This window comes from Malus domestica, chromosome 06 (assembly GCF_042453785.1).
Source record: "Malus domestica chromosome 06, GDT2T_hap1".
Taxonomy (NCBI): domain Eukaryota; kingdom Viridiplantae; phylum Streptophyta; class Magnoliopsida; order Rosales; family Rosaceae; genus Malus; species Malus domestica.
In genome coordinates, this window is record NC_091666.1 from 28,625,427 (window position 1) to 28,646,880 (window position 21,454).

Consider the following 21,454-nt stretch of genomic DNA (forward strand, 5'->3'; position numbering starts at 1 on the left):
CAGACAATTCTTGTCCGACCAACTGAAGCATATCATTGCAACTCTTTTGTGAGCTTCGATATGCCGCAGGGTATGTTATTCTGCACTCTTACTACCATATCTAATATCCTTCTGGAAATTTTCTGAGAGAAATTAAGGGCTTATGAGCTACATCTGACTTTTGTTTCACTTTTTTTCTTCTTATTATATATGTAATTCAGATTCTGAGCACTCATCATTAAACACAAGACTTCAAACTCGATTTCTTCCTCAACAATTACATATACTAAAGAAAAAAAATGCAAAATGAAAGTTTTTTATTTTATGTAAAGCCTATAACAATTTATTGAAAAAAAAATAAAAATATTCAACAAGTTTATTACAATATCTTGAAAAAATAAAATACAAAGTGAAAGTTATCTATTTTCTGTGTAGACAGGTGTAGGCAGGCGCTAAGTAGGTTTAGGCGTCATTTCTTAATTTTCAAATTCCTAGACATTAATGGAGACGGTGGCCAACCACCTAGCGCCGTTGGGATTTTTAGAATAATGGTTAACGTGTGGACCCAATACCTGTTATTTTCGTGTCGTTCAATGTTTGATTAACGGGTCGTGCAAACAATTGTGTGGTGTTTGTGTAGAGCCCAATCTACTATACCCAAAACATTCTGTTCTTTACGACTTGTGTACTTTCATTTAACAACAATTTTGTGGTACTTGTCCACTGCCACCTACAAAGAATTGAAACTTTTGGTTATCCTTTAACACTGACTAAAATCCATGAAATTTGATGGAAGAATTAGATTGAATGAGTTCGAAATTTTCAATCATAGATTTTTGTTCTGGAACCAAATTCTTTAATTCTGTGTTCTTGCAAAAAAGACTCTTTGTTCTGGAAGAAGTAGTTTTCGGACTTTTGAAGTATGGCCCTTTGTTAAACAGAATGAAAGTTAAGAACAGAAATTTAAATTTCTTTAGTACCTTATTTAGATCTTGATTTCTTTTGGCTTGTGGTTTCGTTTTGAAAACTAAGCATATAGTTTGTAAAATACAAAAATTTATCCATTGCATTCTTTTTTTCTTTTTCTGTTGTTTTGAAACTTGTCTTTTCTGCAGACAGATTGCATACCAAGTATCGAAGGCCAAAATGGAGTCAGCTGCATCACTATTGATTGGGAAAATTGCGGCCATTCTTGAGAACGAAGCATCTTCCATAGCGGCAGTTCGAGATGAAGTTGATGAGCTTAAGCTGGAGCTCATAAGCATGAAATCTTTCTTAATAGATGCTGAAAGCAAGGAACCACAAACAGAAGGAGAGAAAACGTGGGTTACAAGCGTCAGAGATTTGACCTGCGATGCTGAAAATGTCATTGATGAGTTCCTGTATCACATATATGACAAGCAAAGTGCGACTCCATTTGAAAAATTGCTCCACAGAACCATTTACTTTCCAAAGAATCTTTGGCATCGGCATCGAATAGCCAAAAAATTACAGAAAATCACAAAAAAGATCAAAGCCATTCCCGAGAGGAATGACAGATATCGTGTCTCTACAATAGAAGGAACAAGTTCGGATAGTGTTCCCAGATGGGTGAAGAACAAAGCCAAGTCTTCTCTTTATATTATGGAAGACGAACTAATCGGGATTGAAGACAAGAAGCAAAGGTTAATGGGGTTATTGATGAATGGAGAGGAAAATGAAATGGTTGTGTCTGTGGTCGGGATGGGAGGATCAGGCAAGACAACTCTTGTTGCCAATACCTTCAACAACGAAAATGTAAAGCGGCATTTTGACTGTTGTGCATGGATCACTGTTTCTCAAACTTTTGTGATCGAAGACTTATTCAAAAATCTGATCAAGCAATTCCACCAAGGAAGAAAGGAAGAGGTGACTGCACAATTGGATTCCATGAGTTACAAAGAATTGTTAGAGATGTTGTCGACATACTTGAAGTCTAAAACGTACCTTGTTGTATTGGATGATGTGTGGGACATTAAACTTTGGCAAGAAATAAGGATACCACTTCTTAATAGACATCATGGAAGTCGAATCATGCTTACAACTCGAAAGAAAGACATAGCATTCTATTCTTTTGAAGTTGAAAGTCGTCCTTTTGAAATTGAACCCTTGGGAAACAATGAAGCTTGGGAGCTCTTCAGCAAGAAAGCATTCTCAACTTACGATAATAAATCTTGTCCACCAGAGCTTGAATCCTTAGCATGGAAACTTGTGGATAAGTGTGAAGGCCTACCTCTGCCAGTGGTAACTTTAGGTGGTCAAATGTCTTCCAAGAGGTCATCATCGGAATGGAGAAGCGTATATAGCAGCTTAAATTGGCACTTGACTAACCATCCTATGCTGGAACCAATGAGCAACATCTTGTTGCTTAGTTTCAACAATTTGCCCAACCGGTTGAAGCCATGTTTCCTATATTGTGCCCTTTTCCCAGAAGATTATCTCATCAAAAGAAAAAGGTTGATCAGGTTGTGGATAGCTGAAGGGTTTGTTGAACCAATTGATGGGGTCACACCAGAAGAAGTTGCAGAGGGCTATCTTGTGGAACTTATTGTTTGTAGCATGCTACAGGTTGAAAAGAATGAAGCTGGAGGACTAAAAGCATGTAAGATGCATGATCTATTGCGTGAGCTTGCTTTGTCGACATCAAAAAAGGAAAAGTTTGGTGCTACGTATGTTGGCAGAGAAATAGTAGATAACGGTGAAATCCGCCGACTGTCAATTCAAACAACTGAAAGAGAAATTAATTCTTGCCCAGGTATGTCAAAGCTTCGCTGCTTTTTTGTCTTTGGCGCTGGCATATTTATGTTCAAGAAATTGCCTTCTGGATTCAAGTCGTTGAGAGTTCTATATTTGGAGAATGCTCCAATTGAAAGATTTCCAGATGAACTAGTGTACTTGTTCAACTTAAGATATTTAAATTTGAAGGGAACTTTAATTGAGGAGCTTCCAGAATCCATCGGACGGCTGCGCAACCTTCAAACCTTGAACATCCGTGACAGTAAGATAAAGGCACTTCCAAAAGCAATCTCCAAGTTCGTAAACCTACGCCATCTAATCATGTATTGTTACGCTGTTGATTTGATGGCCTTTAGATTTCTCAATGGGACAAAAGCAGCATCCGATCTAAGTACATTACAGAAACTGCAAGTTTTGCAATCTGTTGAATCAGAAGCAAAGATTATTAAGGGCATCAGGAATATGACCCAACTTACAAGCCTTGGTATTACAAATGTGAAAGCATGTGACGAGATGGACCTCTGTGACTCCCTTCAAAAGTTAGAGCTCCTTCACTCTTTGTTTTTAATGGCTAGTGATGAAGAGGGGTTTCTTCAAGTTAATGCACTACATTCGCCTCCTCCAGACCTTCAAAAGGTTATTTTGGCCGGAAAACTAGAAAAGGTTCCTCTTTGGTTTGGTTCACTCCATAACCTGACACGTATGTGTCTACATTGGTCTAGACTTGAAGAAGATCTGCTGCCTCACATTCAAGCATTGCCGAATCTTGAAAGGCTTACCCTATCTAATGCATATGTTGGCGAAAATCTGTGTTTCTCCAGAGGCTTCATAAAGCTTAAGCATTTGCTGTTGGGCAGCTTCTCGGTATTGAATAGTATAGCTATAGAGAAAGGGGCGATGCCAAATCTCCATGTCTTAGACATTGGGAACTGCATGGGGTTAAAGGCATTGCCGCAGGGCATTGAGTTCCTTGCTAACGTAGAACGCCTGGATCTGTATTCTGTTCCAATGCAACTTATAGAGTCCGTAAGAGAGGCATGGATCATCCAAAGGTACAACATATTCCTGAAATCCACCTGTATTATGAGAGAGAAAATATGTGGTGTCATGAAAGCTTTTCTAGTATTCACTCAAGGTACACACTTTTGTCCTTGCATAAACATTTGATTAATTCTAGACTTATCATATTTTTTGTATCATATTTGTACTATCTCTTTTATAGAGGTAGGGCAATGGGTCTTATTTCTATTAGAGAGGTGGTATAAATGTGGTATGAAAAATGTGGTAAAAGTAGCATTTTTTTGTAAAAAAAATTCCACAACATATTCATTTGAACTATTACGTTAGAAAGTTAAAAGGTTGATGATTTTCATGCTCCTATTTTTTTTTCTTATGCACTCCTTATGTTTTTGTTCGTTAGTGTTTTGATTTATTCAATTGTTAGGCTACGAAAAAGAGGAAGTAGTGTATCGGAGTGTAAAAATCATTTTCCCTTACAATTTGCATGACCAATCTTATACAGAAGTCTAGCAAAGACATAAAATATGTATGCATTGAGAATATGTATCCATTGAGATTTTATTTGGTAACTGTGTTTCTTTTGTATTGTAATATCCTTTTTGTAGAATCAAGCCTCAGAAGCACTTGTGAGACTGCAGTGAGTTCTCCTTTGTGCTAGTTGATTTTGCGGTGAATCTCGACTTTCGTTATAATAACAGAGCTGACTATATACGTGTCGAGTCATTCGTCCTGCAAGGAAGAATCCGTTCGTTGTTTGTGTGTTGTGTGAAGTTGCAAACATTGATCGATCTTGGTTTCTTATTTGCCCTTTGTGAAATTGAATAATGCCCAAGATTCTATTTGTGTAACTGAAACTTATATTATTGATTGTTTGCGTGTGTTTTGATGTAATAATATTGGTTTGGAACTGAATCTGTCACTGATGAGAATAATTCCCAAGATTCTGTTTGTGTAACAGAAACTTATATTATTGTTTGCTTGCGTGTATTTTTGATGTAATAATATTGGTTTGGAACTGAATCTGTTATTGATGAGACCAATTCTAACTAAATCAATAATTATGACCCATTTTTCATTTTCAATATTTATTGTTTTTTTTATCAAGTTTTCAAATATATTGTTTTTGAGAGGCAAATTTTGTGGCGGATACTTTAGCTCACCATGATTTTACTTAAGAAATTATTAGATGGTACGGTATTACCACGTCAGCCAGTCATACTTCTATTCAAATTTTTAACATGTCTGCAGTTTCTTACAGCTGAATTAAAAAGCTTTTTCAATTCAAAATTAATTAATTTTTTTCAGTTTAAACAAAATTAAAAGAGTTAAAAATAAGAGGCGTTTTGACACATGCATAGCTTTTAAAATTTTGAGTTAACCTCTTTTCCTCCCCTCCCTCCTCTCTCATGGCGACTGCAGTGCTGCCAGTATCCGAGCCCGCCAGAAAGCAATCCCGACCGGGTCGGGGCGGATTCGAGGCCCAATGAGCAGCATCTTGTTGCTTAGTTTCAACAATTTGCCCAACCGGTTGAAGCCATGTTTCCTATATTGTGCCCTTTTCCCAGAAGATTATCTCATCAAAAGAAAAAGGTTGATCAGGTTGTGGATAGCTGAAGGGTTTGTTGAACCAATTGATGGGATCACACCAAAAGAAGTTGCAGAGGGTTATCTTGTGGAACTTATTGTTCGTAGCATGCTACAAGTTGAAAAGCATGGAGCTGGAGGACTAAGAGCATGTAAGATGCATGATCTTGTGCGTGAGCTTGCTTTGTCGATATCAAAAAAGGAAAAGTTCGGTGCTACGTGTGTTTCCAGAGAAATAGTAGATAAAGCTGAAATCCGCCGATTGTCAATTCAAACAACTGAAAGAGAAATTAATTCTTGCACGGGTATGTCAGAGCTTCGCTCCTTTCTTGTCTTTGGCGCGTTAGAGAAATTGCCTTCTGGATTCGAGTTGTTGAGAGTTCTAGATTTGCAGGATGCTCCAATTGATAGATTTCTAGATGAACTAGTGTACTTGTTCAACTTAAGATATTTAAATTTGAAGAGAACTTTGATTGACGAGCTTCCAGAATCCATCGGACGACTTCGCAACCTTCAAACCTTGATCATCAGTAACAGTAAGATAAAGGCACTTCCAAAAGCAATCTCCAAGTTAGTAAACCTACGCCATCTAATCATGTTTCGTTACACTGGTGACCATTATGGCTTTATATATCTCAATGGGACAAAAGCAGCATCCGATCTAAGTAAATTACAGAAACCGCAAGTTTTGCATTCCGTTGAATCAGAAGGAAAGATAATTAAAGGCATCAGGAATATGACCCAACTTACAAGCCTCGGTATTACAAATGTGAAAGCAAGTGACGAGATGGACCTCTGTGACTCCCTTCAAAAGTTAGAGCTCCTTCACAATTTGTTTTTAATGGCTGGTGATGAAGAGGAGTTTCTTCAAGTTAATTTGACTCCTCCAGACCTTCAAATTGTTAATGTGACTGGAAAACTAGAAAAGGTACCTCTTTGGTTAGGTTCACTCCATAACCTGACACGTATTTATCTACGTTGGTCTAGACTTGAAGAAGACGTGCTACCTCACATTCAAGCATTGCCGAATCTTGAAAGGCTTTCGCTAATTAATGCATATGTTGGCGAAAAATTGTGTTTCTCCAGAGGCTTCATAAAGCTTAAGCATTTGAGGTTGTTCAAGTTCCCCTTATTGGATAGTATAGCTATAGAGAAAGGGGCGATGCCAAATCTCTAGGTCTTATGCATTGCGTACTGCCTGGAGTTAAAGGCATTGCCGCAGGGCATTGAGTTCCTTGCTAACGTATAACGCTTGAATCTGTATTCTGTTCCAATGCAACTTATAGAGTCCGTAAGAGGAGGCATGGATCATCCAAAGGTACAACATATTCCTGAAATCCACCTGTATTATATGAGAGAAAATATGGAGTGTCATGAAAGTTTTTCCGGTATTCACTCTAGGAGAAGGTACGCACACTTTTATCCTTGCATAAAAATTTAATTAATGTTAGACTTACTACATTTTTTGTGTCACATTTGTACCACCTTTTTTATAGAGGTAGGGCCGATTGACATATATGGGTCTTATTTTTATTAGAGATGTGGTATAAATGTGCTATGAAAAATATGGTAAAAGTAGCATTTTTGTTAAAAAAAAAATTCCACAACGTAATCATTTGAACTATTACGTTAGAAAGTTAAAAGGTTGGTGATTTTCACACTCCTATTTTTTTTTCCTTATACGCTCCTCTTGTTTTTGTTCGTTAGTGTTTTGATTTATTCAATTGTTAGGCTACGAAAAAGAGGAAGTAGTGCATCAGAGTGTAAAAATCATTTTCCCTTACAATTTGCCTGTCCAATCTTATATAGAAGTCTGGCAAAGACATAAAATATGCATGCATTGAGATTTTATTCGGTAACTATGTTTCTTTTGTTTTGTAATATCCTTTTTGCAGAATCAAGCCTCATACGCACTTATGAGACTGCATTGAGTTCTCCTTTGTCCCAGTTGATTTTATGGTGAATCTCGACTTTCGTTATAGTAACAGAGCTGACTATATACGTGTTGTGTCATTTACCCTGCAAGGAAGAATCCGTCCATTGTTTGTTGTGTGAAGTTGCAAACATTGATCGATCTTGGTTTCTTATTTGCCCTTTGTGAAATGGAATAATGCCCAAGATTCTATTTGTGTAACTGAAACTTATATTATTGATTGCTTGTGTGTGTTTTGATGTAATAATATTGGTTTGGAATTGAATTTGTCACTGATGAGAATAATGCTTAAGATTCTGTTTGTGTAACAGGAACTTATATTATTGTTTGATTGCGTGTATTTTGATGTAATAACATTGATTTGGAACAGAATCTATCACTGATGAGACCAATTCTAACTAAACCAATGATTATGACCCATTTTTCATTTTCAATATTTATTGCTTTTTATCAAGTTTCAAATATATATTGTTTTAGGTAGGCAAATTTTGTGGCGGATGTTTTAGCTTACTATGATTTTACCTGAGAAATTATTAAATGGTACGATATTACCACGTCGCCCAGTAATACTTTTATTCAAATTTCCAGTAATACTTTTATTCAAATTTTAACATGTGTGCAGTTTCTTTCAGGCTTACAGCTAGATTAAAAAGCTTTTTTAATTTAAAATTAATTTTTTTTTCAGTTTTAACAAAATTAAAAGAACTAAAAATAAGAGGCGTTTTGACACAGATGCCTAGGGTTTAGCTTTTAAAATTTTGAGATAAGGCCATCTCCAATCGAAAAGTCCAGAGGGCTGAAAATGGCCCAAAAACCATCTCCAACCGAGGACTAGGCCAAAAGGCTCGTGGGCCCCACTGAACAAAAAAAGGCCAAAAGGAACCCAACCAGCCAACCTCGGGCAGAGCCAGAAATTTGAATGCAACGGCTAGCTGATGTAAGCGTGACGCTAACTAGCCATTATATTTGAATTTTTTTTTGGGCCAAAATTTTAAAAAATATATATTTAATTATAGGCCTAGAAAGGTGATTAGTTCAATGTTGGGCGTTGAGATGTTCCTTTTATAAGCATGTTTGGTTACTCAAATCTCTCCCACGAACAATGTGGGACAAATATAATGGGTGCCACACATGCAAGCTTTTGCTTGCTCAAATCTCTCCCACGGACGATGTGGGACAAATATAGTGGGTAGTTTTTAAATTTAAGTTGTTGTAGTTTTTAAATTTAAATAACAAATTATGTTTGGTCCTATGACCCTCAATTGGAGATGATTTTTGTCACATGGCTATGTTTGATAAAAAATTATAGTCATGCACTGTTCATTAAAGTATTAATTTCTTGGACGGCCACACCTTCGGTTGGAGATGGCATAACCTCTTTTCCTCCCCTCCTTATTCTCTCCCATGGCGACTGCAGTGCTGTCAGTATCCAAGCCCGCCAGACAGCAACCCCGACCGGGTCGGGGTGGATTCGAGGCCCATGGACTATCAGAAGAAGAGGCCTAAAACCATATTTTATCTTAATATTACATAATTACTGTTTTGTCTTCCTTATGTAAATATTGTGAATCAAAAGTGAGGGTAAAATAGGAAAAATAGGGATATGATTGTCATTTTATCAAAAGATATAAAATTACTATTTTGCCCTCCTTATGTAAGTATTGTGTATCAAAAGTGAGGGCAAAAGATACAAAATTACTATTTTGCCTTCCTTATGTAAGTATTGTGTATAAAAAATGAGGGTAAAATAAGAGGAAAAAAAAAGGTAAAAAGTTGACAAGAATGATTCTCTTAATAATAGTATAGATTATAAATAATAAATAATAATAAAAACTGATAAGAAAAAAAAAAAAAAAAAAAAAACCCTATCGTTCAAACTTCAAAGTTAAGGGGAGGGTAATGGACAAGGATTGTCTGCCCTCCCACTTTCCATGCCCTCCCATGCCTTCATGTTTGTGTGGTCACGGTTAAGCCACGTCAACATTTTATATTACTATTCATTTTTGTCTTATTATCTCTATAAAAGAAACAATATAAAATGTTGACGTGGCTTAACCGTGACCACACAAAACAGAAGAACACAGGAGGACATGGAAAATGGGAGGGCAAACAATCCTTGTCCGAGGGTAATAGACCTCTCTTTCTCTGCCGCATATCTCCTGGTTTTATTTTTATTTATTTTTGGTAAAAAAAACCTTCCTGATCTCTTTATTCTCTAGAAACTCATGTGTTATTACCATTTATCGGACGATATGTTTTCCCGCTTGTTCATATTGTTCTCACGCTTGGCCAATGGGGGAAAAAATTGTTTTCCACAATCTAATTTATCACTCAAAATACTAGGAATGAAGACTTAGGATTTTGGGTTTAGTTTTGTTTACCGAACAAAATAATTCAAGAGATCGAGCGATTGCTTGATACGCTTTGTGTGCTTTTTAATTTTGTATCAATCGAATCAAATCGACATGTAGTAAAGACGGATTTTCTCTCCTCCTCCTTACGTTCGTGACCAGTTGATTTTTTTTCCTATTGAGTTTTATTGGATTAATTGATTCTTATTCATTTAATATAATTGTTTATTTATTACTTATAATTCACATCATCGTCCATGTCACTTAAGGTTTAAAATTTTCAACATTAGTCTTAATCAAGATCATTGAATGTTATAAAATCTAATGACTAAAAAAGAGTGTAAAAATACTTGTCTCCTGATCCTATTTTATATGTATTTTTATATATGAATATAAATTATTATCTATTAATTTTTCAATACAGTATGATAATATTGTTGGTAATATTATGGAATACTAATCACATACCAAAAATTTCAGTTTGCTACAATATCGTGTCATTATTGATTAGCACAAAATCGATATGGTACGATTATCAATCGGTGGCACGATATTGACAAAAAAAAAAAAATCACCCTAGAGTTAGTAACTCACCCGTGACAAGTGTTGAATCAGAGACTAAAAAAGTAATTGAATTCTACTGGAAGTGTATATAAACTTTTGTAATGTGAATTAAAATTATAGTGTGCTTGAGTGATTTTTCAAAAAGAAAACTAAGGAAAAGGGCTTGAAAACTTTGAGTTTTAATGATAAGGACAAAATAAAGGGTAAAGTGAATAGTACAAGGATTGACTTTTTAGTGTAAAAATGTGATTTTTCGTTAAAGTAAACAGTACCGGGAGCTTTTCGTTAAAGTTCCCTTTTTCAAAACCGTGTTAGTTATTTGAAATAAGAATTTTCTGTTATATTTTTAATTTATTTGTGCACCAATTATTTTTCTGCCGACACCAAATTCGAAGCGCAACTTTAATATGACCCCACCTGGCAAGTACTGCGAGCAAAATACATCCCCACGATTTACAAATTGCCACACACATCACATTATTATCTTTGTCCAAAGGTTTTTGTCTTCGTCTGAAATTATTGGTCTTTGTCAGAAAGTATTCGTAAGAGCCATAAAGTATTGGTCTTTGTTTCATGAAACATGACTTCCATCCTAACGTGCAATTGTTTCTAATTCTAAAGTGATTGTCTCTAATTTTACTTGTTTCTCTGTCGGATCGAATGAGAAAAGATAAAAGGCTCATGAAATTGACGTGTGGGGTTAGGAATGGTTATATTCTATGAGTGAGCTCCAGTCCCTTCGTCTCATATTTGATATTTTTATTTTCGTTGACAAGGGAGCCCAAAAATAACGACGTCGGAGCAACTGAAGCATGTAATTGCAACTCTTTTGTGAGCTTCCATATGTCCCAGGGTATGTTATTCTGCAATCTTACTACCATATCAAATATCCTTCTAGTAATTTTCTGGAAGAAAGTATAGGGGCTTATGAGCTACATCTGACTTTTGTTTCACTTTTTTTTCTTATTATATATGTAATTCAGATTCTGAGCATTCATCATCGAACACAAGACTTCAAATTCGATTTCTTCTTCAACAACATTGCCTGTATAAAAAAAGGGGTAAGTTATTGATTTATACGCCATTACGTTGAATTTGGTTGGAAGTCTAGTCAATATTATTTGGTGTTTTATTTTAATAATTTAAGCAAGCAAACGAGTTATATTTATCGTGTTTTCATTGTTTTGTCATATTTGTCATTTTAACAGATAATATTGTGTCAAATATGTTATCCTAATAAATTCTTCACAAATGACCCCAATAACGACTTAATTCGTTAATGAATTGTGTCGCCTCACGCAGTGATGAAGCCAAAAATTGTCAAGAGGAGGGGCAAAAGTTAAACGGTTTAAGGTCCCCAAAAAATGTGGACATCCATTCGAGGCCGAAGTCTAGTGTTTACATGAAGAATATGTGAACTACCTCGAATATTTGTAGGATAATTTGCACTAACTGAAATATTCAAAGTAGGAATTGGACATGACCTGACCTAGGAGGATTAGGCGAATTTGAATTTTTTTAATTATATATTGTATAAATAAGTGTCTATTTATTATATACATATAATATCTAAGAACATTGACTATAAAACATATAATATATAAAAATATAAAAAAAAAATTTTACTTTGTTGTATTTAACAGTAGGAGATAAAAATTTAAATGATTACAAGTTTTTAATACTTTACAAAATATTTTTTAAAGTTCATATGAATTTATAGTAAATTTGAAGATAAATAATAATGTAAAAAAAGTTAAAAAATATTGAAAAAGTGGGCAAATTATTCAAACAATAATTAAAAAACAAAACAAATCTCAATATAATCAGCATATTAAATAGCTAGCTATGTGGCCCAAACTGATTGGGTACAATAATTGAAAAACCAAATCAAAGTGGGTAACTTTGAAACGGCATGTGGGGTGGGGTGGGTAAGAGAGAAAGTTACCTTTTAGTAGCTGAAAAATACAAAGCTTGGGTATTTTGAAAAAAAAAAAAAAAAGGAGAGCCTGGGAGTAGGAAACCCAGAACACCAAAAAATCAGATGGGACCAAAGGGACGGAACCATTGATCCTAGGCTTGATTTTCGGTTTGGGGAGGGGCGACCCTTATGTAGCTTTGCCCATGATCTCATGCCTATTTAATAGGTTATGCAAGAAATTAATATACCTAATATTAATTTAATAGTTGGGAACTCCCCCGTGATAAGTGTTGAATTGAATCAGAGACGGAAGTGTATATAAACTTTTGTAATGTAAATTAAAATTACAGTGCGCTTGAGTGATTTTTCAAAACCTTGTGTTTGTTATTTGAAATAAGAGTTTTCTATTATATTTTTAATTTTATTCGTTCCTTGGTTTACAAATTGCCACGTACATCACGTTATCATCTTTGTCCAAAAGTTTTTGTCTTGGGCTGAAATTATTGGTCTTTGTCAGAAAGTATTCGTAAGGGCCAAAAAGTATTGGTCTTTGTTTCATCACTTCCATCACAACTTGCAATTGTTTCTAATGTATTTTAAAAGCACATCCAAACAAGCCCATATAAATTATAAAGTATTAGAACATATTGAAAATATGAGAACAAGCATATAATGTGTCACATCCCATTCCAAATTTAATCGTATTTTATTCTCTAACATTAGAAAATTACAAAAATGCCCCTGACGGGGTGAGTGGAAATCCTAGGTGGACATTTGGGTCCTTGTCACTCTGTACCTTTTTCATGTCTTTCTAGGTAGTACTTATCCTTATAAACATGTGAGCGCGAACGAGGAGTAAATCGAATGATTTACACACATTTCCCAATAAGGGGCAAAAAAGTAATTATGCACCCTCACAAATCCATAACTTGTTTATCAAGACAACAATAGGTTGGACACTGTGATATTAAAGGCCTATTTGTTGGGTTCGTTAAGTAAGTGGGCAACTGGGCCCCATCTCCGTTAGTATTTAATTAATTAAGCATGATGTCTAATTAATTATTGTTTGGGTTTGACCCAAATATACACACACATATACTCTCGTAATGCTCATCACTACGAGTGCGTGGATGCAAACAACATAGAATTTGGAGCTATGAACCTCAAGGACATTATGGTCATCCTACTCTTCTTAGTGCACAACAACCAATTATTGAACATTTTTAAAAATCATTGGTCCCACCCCACGTGACCACTCCTTTTCGCCATATAGCTTCCCCTCACGTTTCCTTCAGATATGTCACACTCATTCTTTAAAACACTCAAACTCTCTCATTCTCACTCCTCTGCCTTAATTCTCTATCTCCCCCAATGTCTCTTTCTCAACTCTCGCTATCTCTCCTTTCTATGTGTTCACAAAGAAATTGAGAAATACTTTGTTCTTTAAGAAACATTGAAATTTCATCGTGATACTTAAATAAGCAAATGATTTCGAATTTAATTGAATTTTCGCAACGATGATCTATGAATCAAGAATTATAAAAATAGACGGTTCGGATCGTTAAAGTTCGATGTAGAATGTATCCCACAACTAATCCCCATTTTTTAAAGGGCATGTATAAGATTGTTGAATCTTATAAAGGCTACAAAGAGTGAAAATGTTTGTCAAAATGTTTGTGTCTTGAACTATCCCACAAATGTGTGTATGTATATATTCCCTTTAGCCAAAAAATTGGAGGATGCGGGCAGCCGTCCGATCTCTTTTAATCGATCGTGCGGCTGGGACTCAACCATGCCTTGTTGCAATCTTTTACATTTTATTTTTCTTTCTCCGGCTCTCGAGAAGGAGAAGCGTAGCCAAGCCACCCAGAGAGGTTCAGTCAAACCCCAATCCTCTCCTCCTTTCGACGATTCTGGACAATTTGGAGAATGGGTTTAAGGATTTGGGTTTTTACTTTCAAGTAATACTTTTCTTGGAGCATGGAGTCAGTGAATACTCCTTGGTTCAAATTGTACATCTCAGTTTCTGAACTTTTTTTTCCCTCCGGTTTTATTTAGATAAGAAACTCAATCACCATCTTTTTCATGATGCAGAGACCCATACTAAAACTCGCAAAAAAAAAAAAAAAAAAAATCCCAAATCTTAGTCTCTCCTTTTCTTTTAACAATCAGGTTCTAGGACTTTTTTCAAGTTACTTTTCTGAAAAATGGGTTTTGTGATTTGGGTCTCCATTTGATCAAAATATAGGTACAGATCAATCCCACACTCGGCCATATTCATACCCTAATTTTGAAACATGCAGACACCATTTTTTTTTTTTTTTTAAGATTCAGACCCCAATTGGCTTCTAGCTTTCAAATTCGCAAAGAAAAAACAAAATGATCTCTGATATTTTATGCTTATGATTGGGTCTACTGAAGTCTGAAACTGTGGTCGCGATGGAGAAGTGGTGCTCCGGCATGAAGCTTTGTTTGTATTCAAATTAGGAAGGAGAAGGGGAAACAAAAGAGAAAAAGTAGTCAACTCCCAGCCACACGATCTCATTAAGAAAGAACGGACGGCTGCCTGCATCCTCCTTTTTGGCTAAATGGGGATCCTCTCTCTTTTTTTATTTTTTATTTTATTTTTAACAAACTTTTCGGTAATTTCGGTTTGGGATCGGGATTTTTTTCGATTTAGTTCAGGATTTTTGGGAATTTGCAAATCTCGAACCAAACCAAATGATGTGTCACCAATAGGAAATAAACACGTTAATCAAAACTTAAGTGATAATCCAATCATAAAAAACCAAATCATTTCGTTTACAGAATTTGTTTTAAAAGTTTAGTCTCTCTAGAATTACCCTTATATATATATATATAGTTTTCCTCAATAACTGTTTATGCATAATTGATGTGACATGCCATGTTTAGCTTTACAAATACTCTTTTCATACACTTCAAGTTTATATTACTATTTGTAAGTATAAACATATGGCATGACATCCTTGTATCTAATATGCTCATTATTACATGTTTGCACAGTGTCTTTTAGTTATTTGTACTGTTCTAGGCCAATGACCAACTTCACATGTATCTTCACTTGCACCATTTACGTTCGCTTTGAATCCAGAGTTAGGTGTCAGCCTATCTCTAGGTTAGATTTTTGGACTCGTATATGATGCGCTTAGCACCAGCTTTCGTGATATAGAACTAGAACGTAATATCTACACCCAACCTGTTCCATTGTCAGAATACCTCTGCAATGAATTTGTGTGCCTACATACATTAATGAGCAGTGACTTATGCTTTTGAGATGACTGTTGTATACTAGTATACGTATGCCATATTCTTCGACTTACGATATTTGCTGGCTGCTATATAGTATTACATAGTATTATTATTTTTGGGAAACACATTTTCGAAAAGGTTTTCAAAACTTTATTTTATAGGTCTACTCACCCTTGTTTTTTGCCCATCTAGGATCTAGTGGCAGAGCTTTTGTGACGACGAGGATTGCTGGCAAGATCTGACATGTAGGAGGATTTCTCCTTTCGGTATAAATGTTCTTACTTTATCTTTTACTGTAATTTACTTATACTCTGACATCACTTGTGTGAAGAGGTTCAACCTCGTTTACATGCGTACTCTAGAATTAGTTACTTTAGGTTTAAATTAGTCAACACTTTTCACATCACCATTACTTTATGGCTTCGTCACCTCCCAGGTATTGGCTAGCATAGCTCAATTCGGTTGTCTAGGTGGACATTTCGGGTTGGGTTGTGTCATAATGAGTGCTCATCCAAGCTAGTATTCAAAAAGTCTATTACAATTTGTTGAAAAAATAAAATGCAAAATGAAATTTATCTATTTTCTGTGTAAGTGAGAGTTGTGACTTAGGCAAGTCTAGGCAACACCTATGCTACGTAGGCCTAAGAACCCTTTCTTAATTTTCAAATGTTTGAGATTAATCGGGTCGGTGGCCACTCCTAGGCAGCGCTAGATGGAGATTTTTAGAATAGTAATTAATGTGTTGACCCAAAACTTGTAATTTTTCATGTCGTTCTGTGTCTAATTAACAGGTCGTGCAAAAAATTATGAGGCCTTTGTGTAGAGTTCAATCCGCTATACCCAAAATATTGGACGCCTACAAAGAATTGAAACTTTTTGTTATCCTTAATACTGACAGAGAACCATGACATTTGATGGAAGAATTAGATTGAATGAGTTTGAAACATTTCAACCACAGATTTTTGTTCTTGAATCAAATTCTTTAATTCTGTGTTCTTGGAAAAAAAGACTCGAGAAAGTAGTTTTCGGACTAAGTTTGGCTCTTCCTTTGTTAAAATGAATGAAAGTTAAAAACAGATTTAAGTTTCTTGATTACTAGACAATTCGGGTACCTTATTTAGATCTTGATTTCTTTTGGCTTGTGGTTTCGTTTGAAAACTAAGCACATAGTTTGTAAAATACCAAAATTTATCCATTGCGTTCTCTTTTTTTTCCCGTTGTTTTGAAACTTTTCCTTTCTGTAGATAGATTGCATACCAAGTATCGAAGGCCAAAATGGAGTCAGCTGCATCACTGTTGATTGGGAAAATTGCGGCCATTCTTGAGAACGAAGCATCTTCCATAACGGCAGTCCGTGATGAAGTTGATGAGCTTAAGCTGGAGCTTATAAGCATGAAATCTTTCTTAATAGATGCTGAAGGCAAGGAACCACAAACAGAAGGAGAGAAAACGTGGGTTACAAGCGTCAGAGATTTGACCTGCGATGCTGAAAATGTCATTGATGAGTTCCTGTATCACATATATGACAAGCAAAGTGCCACTCCATTTACAAAATTGCTCCACAGAACCATTTACTTTCCAAAGAATCTTTGGTATAGGCATCGAATAGCCAAAAAATTACAGAAAATCACGAAAAAGATGAAAGCCATTCCAGAGAGGAATGAGAGATATGGTGTCTCTACAATAGAAGGAACAAGTTCGGGTAGTGTTCCCAGATGGGTGAAGAACAAAGCCGAGTCTTCTCTTTATATTATGGAAGATGAATTAATCGGCATTGAAGACAAGAAGCAAACGTTAATGGGATTGTTGATGAATGGCGAGGAAAATGAAATGGTTGTGTCTGTGGTCGGGATGGGAGGATCAGGCAAGACAACTCTAGTTGCCAATATCTTCAACAACGAAAATGTAAAGCGGCATTTTGACTGTTATGCATGGATCACTGTTTCTCAAACTTTTGTGATCGAAGACTTATTCAAAAATCTGATCAAGCAATTCCACCAAGGAAGAAAGGAAGAGGTGACAGCACAATTGGATTCCATGAGTTACAAAGAATTGTTAGAGATGTTGTCGGCATACTTGAAGTCTAAAAGGTACCTCGTTGTATTGGATGATGTGTGGGATATTAAACTTTGGCAAGAAATAAAGATACCACTTCTTAATAGGCATCATGGAAGTCGAATCATGCTTACAACTCGAAAGAAAGACATAGCATCCTATTCTTTTGAAGTTGAAAGTCGTCCTATTGAAATTGAACCCTTGGGAAACAATGAAGCTTGGGAGCTCTTTAGCAAGAAAGCATTCTCAACTTACGATAATAAATCTTGTCCACCAGAGCTTGAATCCTTAGCATGGAAACTTGTGGATAAGTGTGAAGGCCTACCTCTGGCAGTGGTAACTTTAGGTGGTCTAATGTCTTCCAAGAGGTCATCATCGGAATGGAGAAGTGTATATAACAGCTTAAATTGGCACTTGACTAACAATCCTATGCTAGAACCAATGAGCAGCATCTTGTTGCTTAGTTTCAACAATTTGCCCAACCGGTTGAAGCCCTGTTTCCTATATTGTGGCCTTTTCCCAGAAGATTATCTCATCAAAAGAAACAGGTTGATCAGGTTGTGGATAGCTGAAGGGTTTGTTGAACCAATTGATGGGGTCACACTAGAAGAAGTTGCAGAGGGCTATCTTGTGGAACTTATTGTTCGTAGCATGCTACAAGTTGAAAAGAATGAAGCTAGAGGACTAGGAGCATGTAAAATGCATGATCTTGTGCGTGAGCTTGCTTTGTCGACATCAAAAAAGGAAAAGTTTGGTGCTACGTATGTTGGCAGAGAAATAGTTGATAAAGCTGAAATCCGGCGATTGTCAATTCAAACAACTGAAAGAGAAATTAATTCTTGCACAGGTATGTCAGAGCTTCGCTCCTTTCTTGTCTTTGGCGCGTTAAAGAAATTGCCTTCTGGATTCAAGTTGTTGAGAGTTCTAGATCTGGAGGGTGCCCCAATTGATAGATTTCCAGATGAACTAGTGTACTTGTTCAACTTAAGATATTTAAATTTGAAGGGAACTTTAATTGAGGAGCTTCCAGAATCCATCGGACGGCTTCGCAACCTTCAAACCTTGAACATCCGTGACAGTAAGATAAAGGCACTTCCGAAAGCAATCTGCAAGTTAGTAAACCTACGCCATCTAATCATGCATCGTTACACTGGTGATCATTATAGCTTTATATATGTCAATGGGACAAAACCAGCATCCGATCTAAGTAAATTACAGAAACTGCAATTTTTGCGATGTGTTGAATCAGAAGGAAAGATTATTAAAGGCATCAGGAATATGACCCAACTTACAAACCTCGGGATTACAAATGTGAAAGCATGTGACGAGATGGACCTATGTGACTCCCTTCAAAAGTTAGAGCTCCTTCACTCTTTGATTTTAATGGCAAGTGATGAAGAGGAGTTTCTTCGAGTTAATGCACTACGTTTGCCTCCTCCATACCTTCAAAAGGTCTGTTTGGCCGGAAAACTAGAAAGGGTACCTCTTTGGTTTGGTTCACTCCAAAACCTGACGTGTATGATTCTATATTGGTCTAGACTTGAAGAAGATGTGCAACCTCACATTCAAGCATTGCCGAATCTTGAAAGGCTTGAGCTATATAATGCATATGTTGGCGAAAAATTATGTTTCTCCAGAGGCTTCATAAAGCTTAAGCGTTTGGAATTACTTGACTTCCCCTTGTTGAATAGTATAGCTATAGAGAAAGGGGCGATGCCAAATCTCCAGGCCTTACGGATTAGGCGTTGCGCGGAGTTAAAGACATTGCCGCAGGGCATTGAGTTCCTTGCTGACGTAGAACGCTTGATTCTGATTTCTGTTCCAATGCAACTTATGGAGTCCGTAAAAGGAGGCACGGATCATCCAAAGGTACAACACATTCCTGAAATCAACATGTATTACGAGAGACAAAATAGGTGGTGTCATGAAAGCTTTTCTGGTAGAAGGTACGCACTCTTTTATCCTTGCATAAAAATTTAATTAATGCTAGACTTACTATATATTTTGTATCACATTTGTAACCTCTCTTTTATAAAGGTAAGGCTCATTGACATATGTGGGTCTCATTTTTATTAGAGAAGTGGTACAAATGTGGTATGAAAAATATGGTAAAAGTAAGTTTTTGTAAAAATTTGTAAAAAAAAATTTCCCCAACGTAATCATTTGAACTATTATGTTAGAAAGTTAAAAGGTATGTGATTTTTATACTCCTATTTTTTTTTTCTTATGCTCTCCTCTTTTTTTTGTTTGTTAGTGTTTTAATTTATTCAATTGTTAGGCTACGAAAAAGAGGAAGTAGTGCATCGGAGTGTAAAAATCATTTTCCCTTACAATTTGCTTGTCCAATCTTATACAGAAGTCTGGCAAACATAAAACATGCATGCATTGAGATTTTATTCGATAAATGTGTTTTTTTTTTGTTTTGTAATATCTTTTTTGTAGAATCAAGCCTCAGAAGCACTTGTGAAACTGCAGTGAGTTCTCCTTTCTGCCAGTTGATTTTGCAGTGAATCTCGACTTTCGTAATAGTAACAGAGTTGGCTATACACGTGTTGAGTCATTTGCCTTGCAAGGAAGAATTCGTTCGTTGTTTGTGTGTTGTGAAGTTGCAAACATTGATCGATCTTGGTTTCTTATTTGCCCTTTGTGAAATTGAATAATGCCCAAGATTCTATTTGTGTAACTAAAACTTATATTATTGATTGCTTGCGTGTGTTTTGATGTAATAATATTGGTTTGAAACTGAATCTATCACTGATGAGAATAATGCCCAAGATTATGTTTGTGTAGTATGAACTTATATTATTATTTGCTTGCGTGTATTTTGATGTAATAATATTGGTTTGGAACTGAATCTGTCACTGATGAGATCAATTCTAACTAAACCAATGATTATGACCCATTTTTCATTTTCGATATTTAATGTTTTTATCAAGTTTTCAAATATAAATTTTGTGGCCGATGTTTTAGTTTATTATAGTTTTATCTGAAAAATTATTAGATGGTACGGTATTATCAGGTCGGCAGGTGATTCTTCTATTCAAATTTAAACATGTGTGCTGTTTCTTACAGCTGAATTAAAAAGCTTTTTGTTGTGATAATATGTGGATGGCCCACATGAATAGTTTGTTACTATTTATGCACAGTATTTTCACTATTCATTTGTGGAAAATTTGTAAAGTGAATAGTGCTTTCTTTTGTTTATATAAAGGAAGAAGAGGAATGAAGTGAGGAGAGTTCACGGGAAAGAAAGAGAGGAAGGAAGGAAGAGGAAGAGAGAGAAGGAAGAGGAAGAGAGAGAATAGAGGAAGATGAGAGGAGATAATAGAGAGAGTTATCTTTGTACTCCTATTATTCTAAATTATAATGGAAGCACCACTGCTGCCCCGAGGACGTACTCCAGTCACACTGACTGTAGAGGAACCTTGTAAATTTTGTGTCTTGCTTATTTATTCCACTGCACACACCGTCGATTTCACAACACGTTATCAGCACGAGAAGCTCTCATGTCAGTGGAAAGCATAATATCATAAATCTGGTGAAGCATTATCTACCTCTCACCTCGGTCAGCTAAAATCTCACAGAGTAAAGACGGCAAGCCAGACATGTCAAACAGGGAAGATCATCTTGTCACAAAAATCCATCAACCTTTCTTTTATCACTTTTTCTTTTATCACTCTAACTATTGATGTGCTAATCCTTATCCCTGCTAGACCTGCAATCTATTTTTCTCTCGTGGACAAGAAAGATGGAGAGATCTTACAGACAAACAAAGGTGCAGCAAAACAAGCAAAGGTATGTCCATTTTTCATTTCTCCCACCGCGCCAGAAGCGCCCCACCGAATTCCGGTGCGAATTGAAATTTCCAACGACCTGAAGTCGTCACGAGATAAGAAAACTCGTACCTGACAACTAGTTTCCAGAGATCCAAAAGAATCTCATTAGACTTGGAAACCCAGATCGTGTCGTTCTCAATGGATCTCGAGGACCTCCATGAATCCTCAGTTGTCTGAGATGGTGATGGCA

At 36.0% G+C, this 21,454-nt stretch overlaps 2 protein-coding genes and 1 pseudogene across 9 annotated transcripts; all 3 read left to right on the forward strand.

The window, feature by feature from the left end:
- The first annotated feature begins 1,099 nt into the window (after positions 1–1,099).
- On the forward strand, positions 1,100–4,383 carry LOC139196921 (disease resistance protein RPM1-like; annotated as a pseudogene).
- Positions 4,384–5,117: 734 nt separating this feature from the next.
- On the forward strand, positions 5,118–6,671 carry LOC114825483 (disease resistance protein RPM1-like). Its single transcript, XM_070823710.1, has one exon. The coding sequence runs from the start codon at positions 5,237–5,239 to the stop codon at positions 6,512–6,514; it is 1,278 nt and encodes a 425-aa protein (XP_070679811.1). The 5' UTR covers positions 5,118–5,236; the 3' UTR covers positions 6,515–6,671.
- A 4,011-nt stretch (positions 6,672–10,682) lies between these two features.
- LOC103416870 (disease resistance protein RPM1-like) lies at positions 10,683–20,220 on the forward strand. Of its 8 annotated transcripts, none has more exons than XM_070823703.1 (5): positions 10,683–11,038; positions 11,169–11,246; positions 15,566–15,639; positions 16,618–19,374; positions 19,871–20,220. In XM_070823703.1, exons 4-5 carry the CDS (start codon positions 16,649–16,651, stop codon positions 19,893–19,895), a joined length of 2,751 nt encoding a protein of 916 aa, XP_070679804.1. In that variant the 5' UTR covers positions 10,683–11,038; positions 11,169–11,246; positions 15,566–15,639; positions 16,618–16,648; the 3' UTR covers positions 19,896–20,220. The 8 variants fall into 8 exon arrangements, with proteins under 8 accessions (XP_070679804.1, XP_070679800.1, XP_070679805.1 ...); XM_070823704.1 differs by having other exon boundaries at positions 10,694–11,038; positions 16,622–19,374; XM_070823705.1 differs by having other exon boundaries at positions 10,694–11,038; positions 15,566–15,618.
- The last annotated feature ends 1,234 nt before the right edge of the window (positions 20,221–21,454 follow it).

Coding starts and splice junctions, on each gene's coding strand:
- LOC114825483 (XM_070823710.1), top strand. CDS start 5,237: ATGAGCAGCATCTTGTTGCTTAGTTTCAACAATTTGCCCAACCGGTTG.
- LOC103416870 (XM_070823699.1), top strand. CDS start 16,649: ATGGAGTCAGCTGCATCACTGTTGATTGGGAAAATTGCGGCCATTCTT.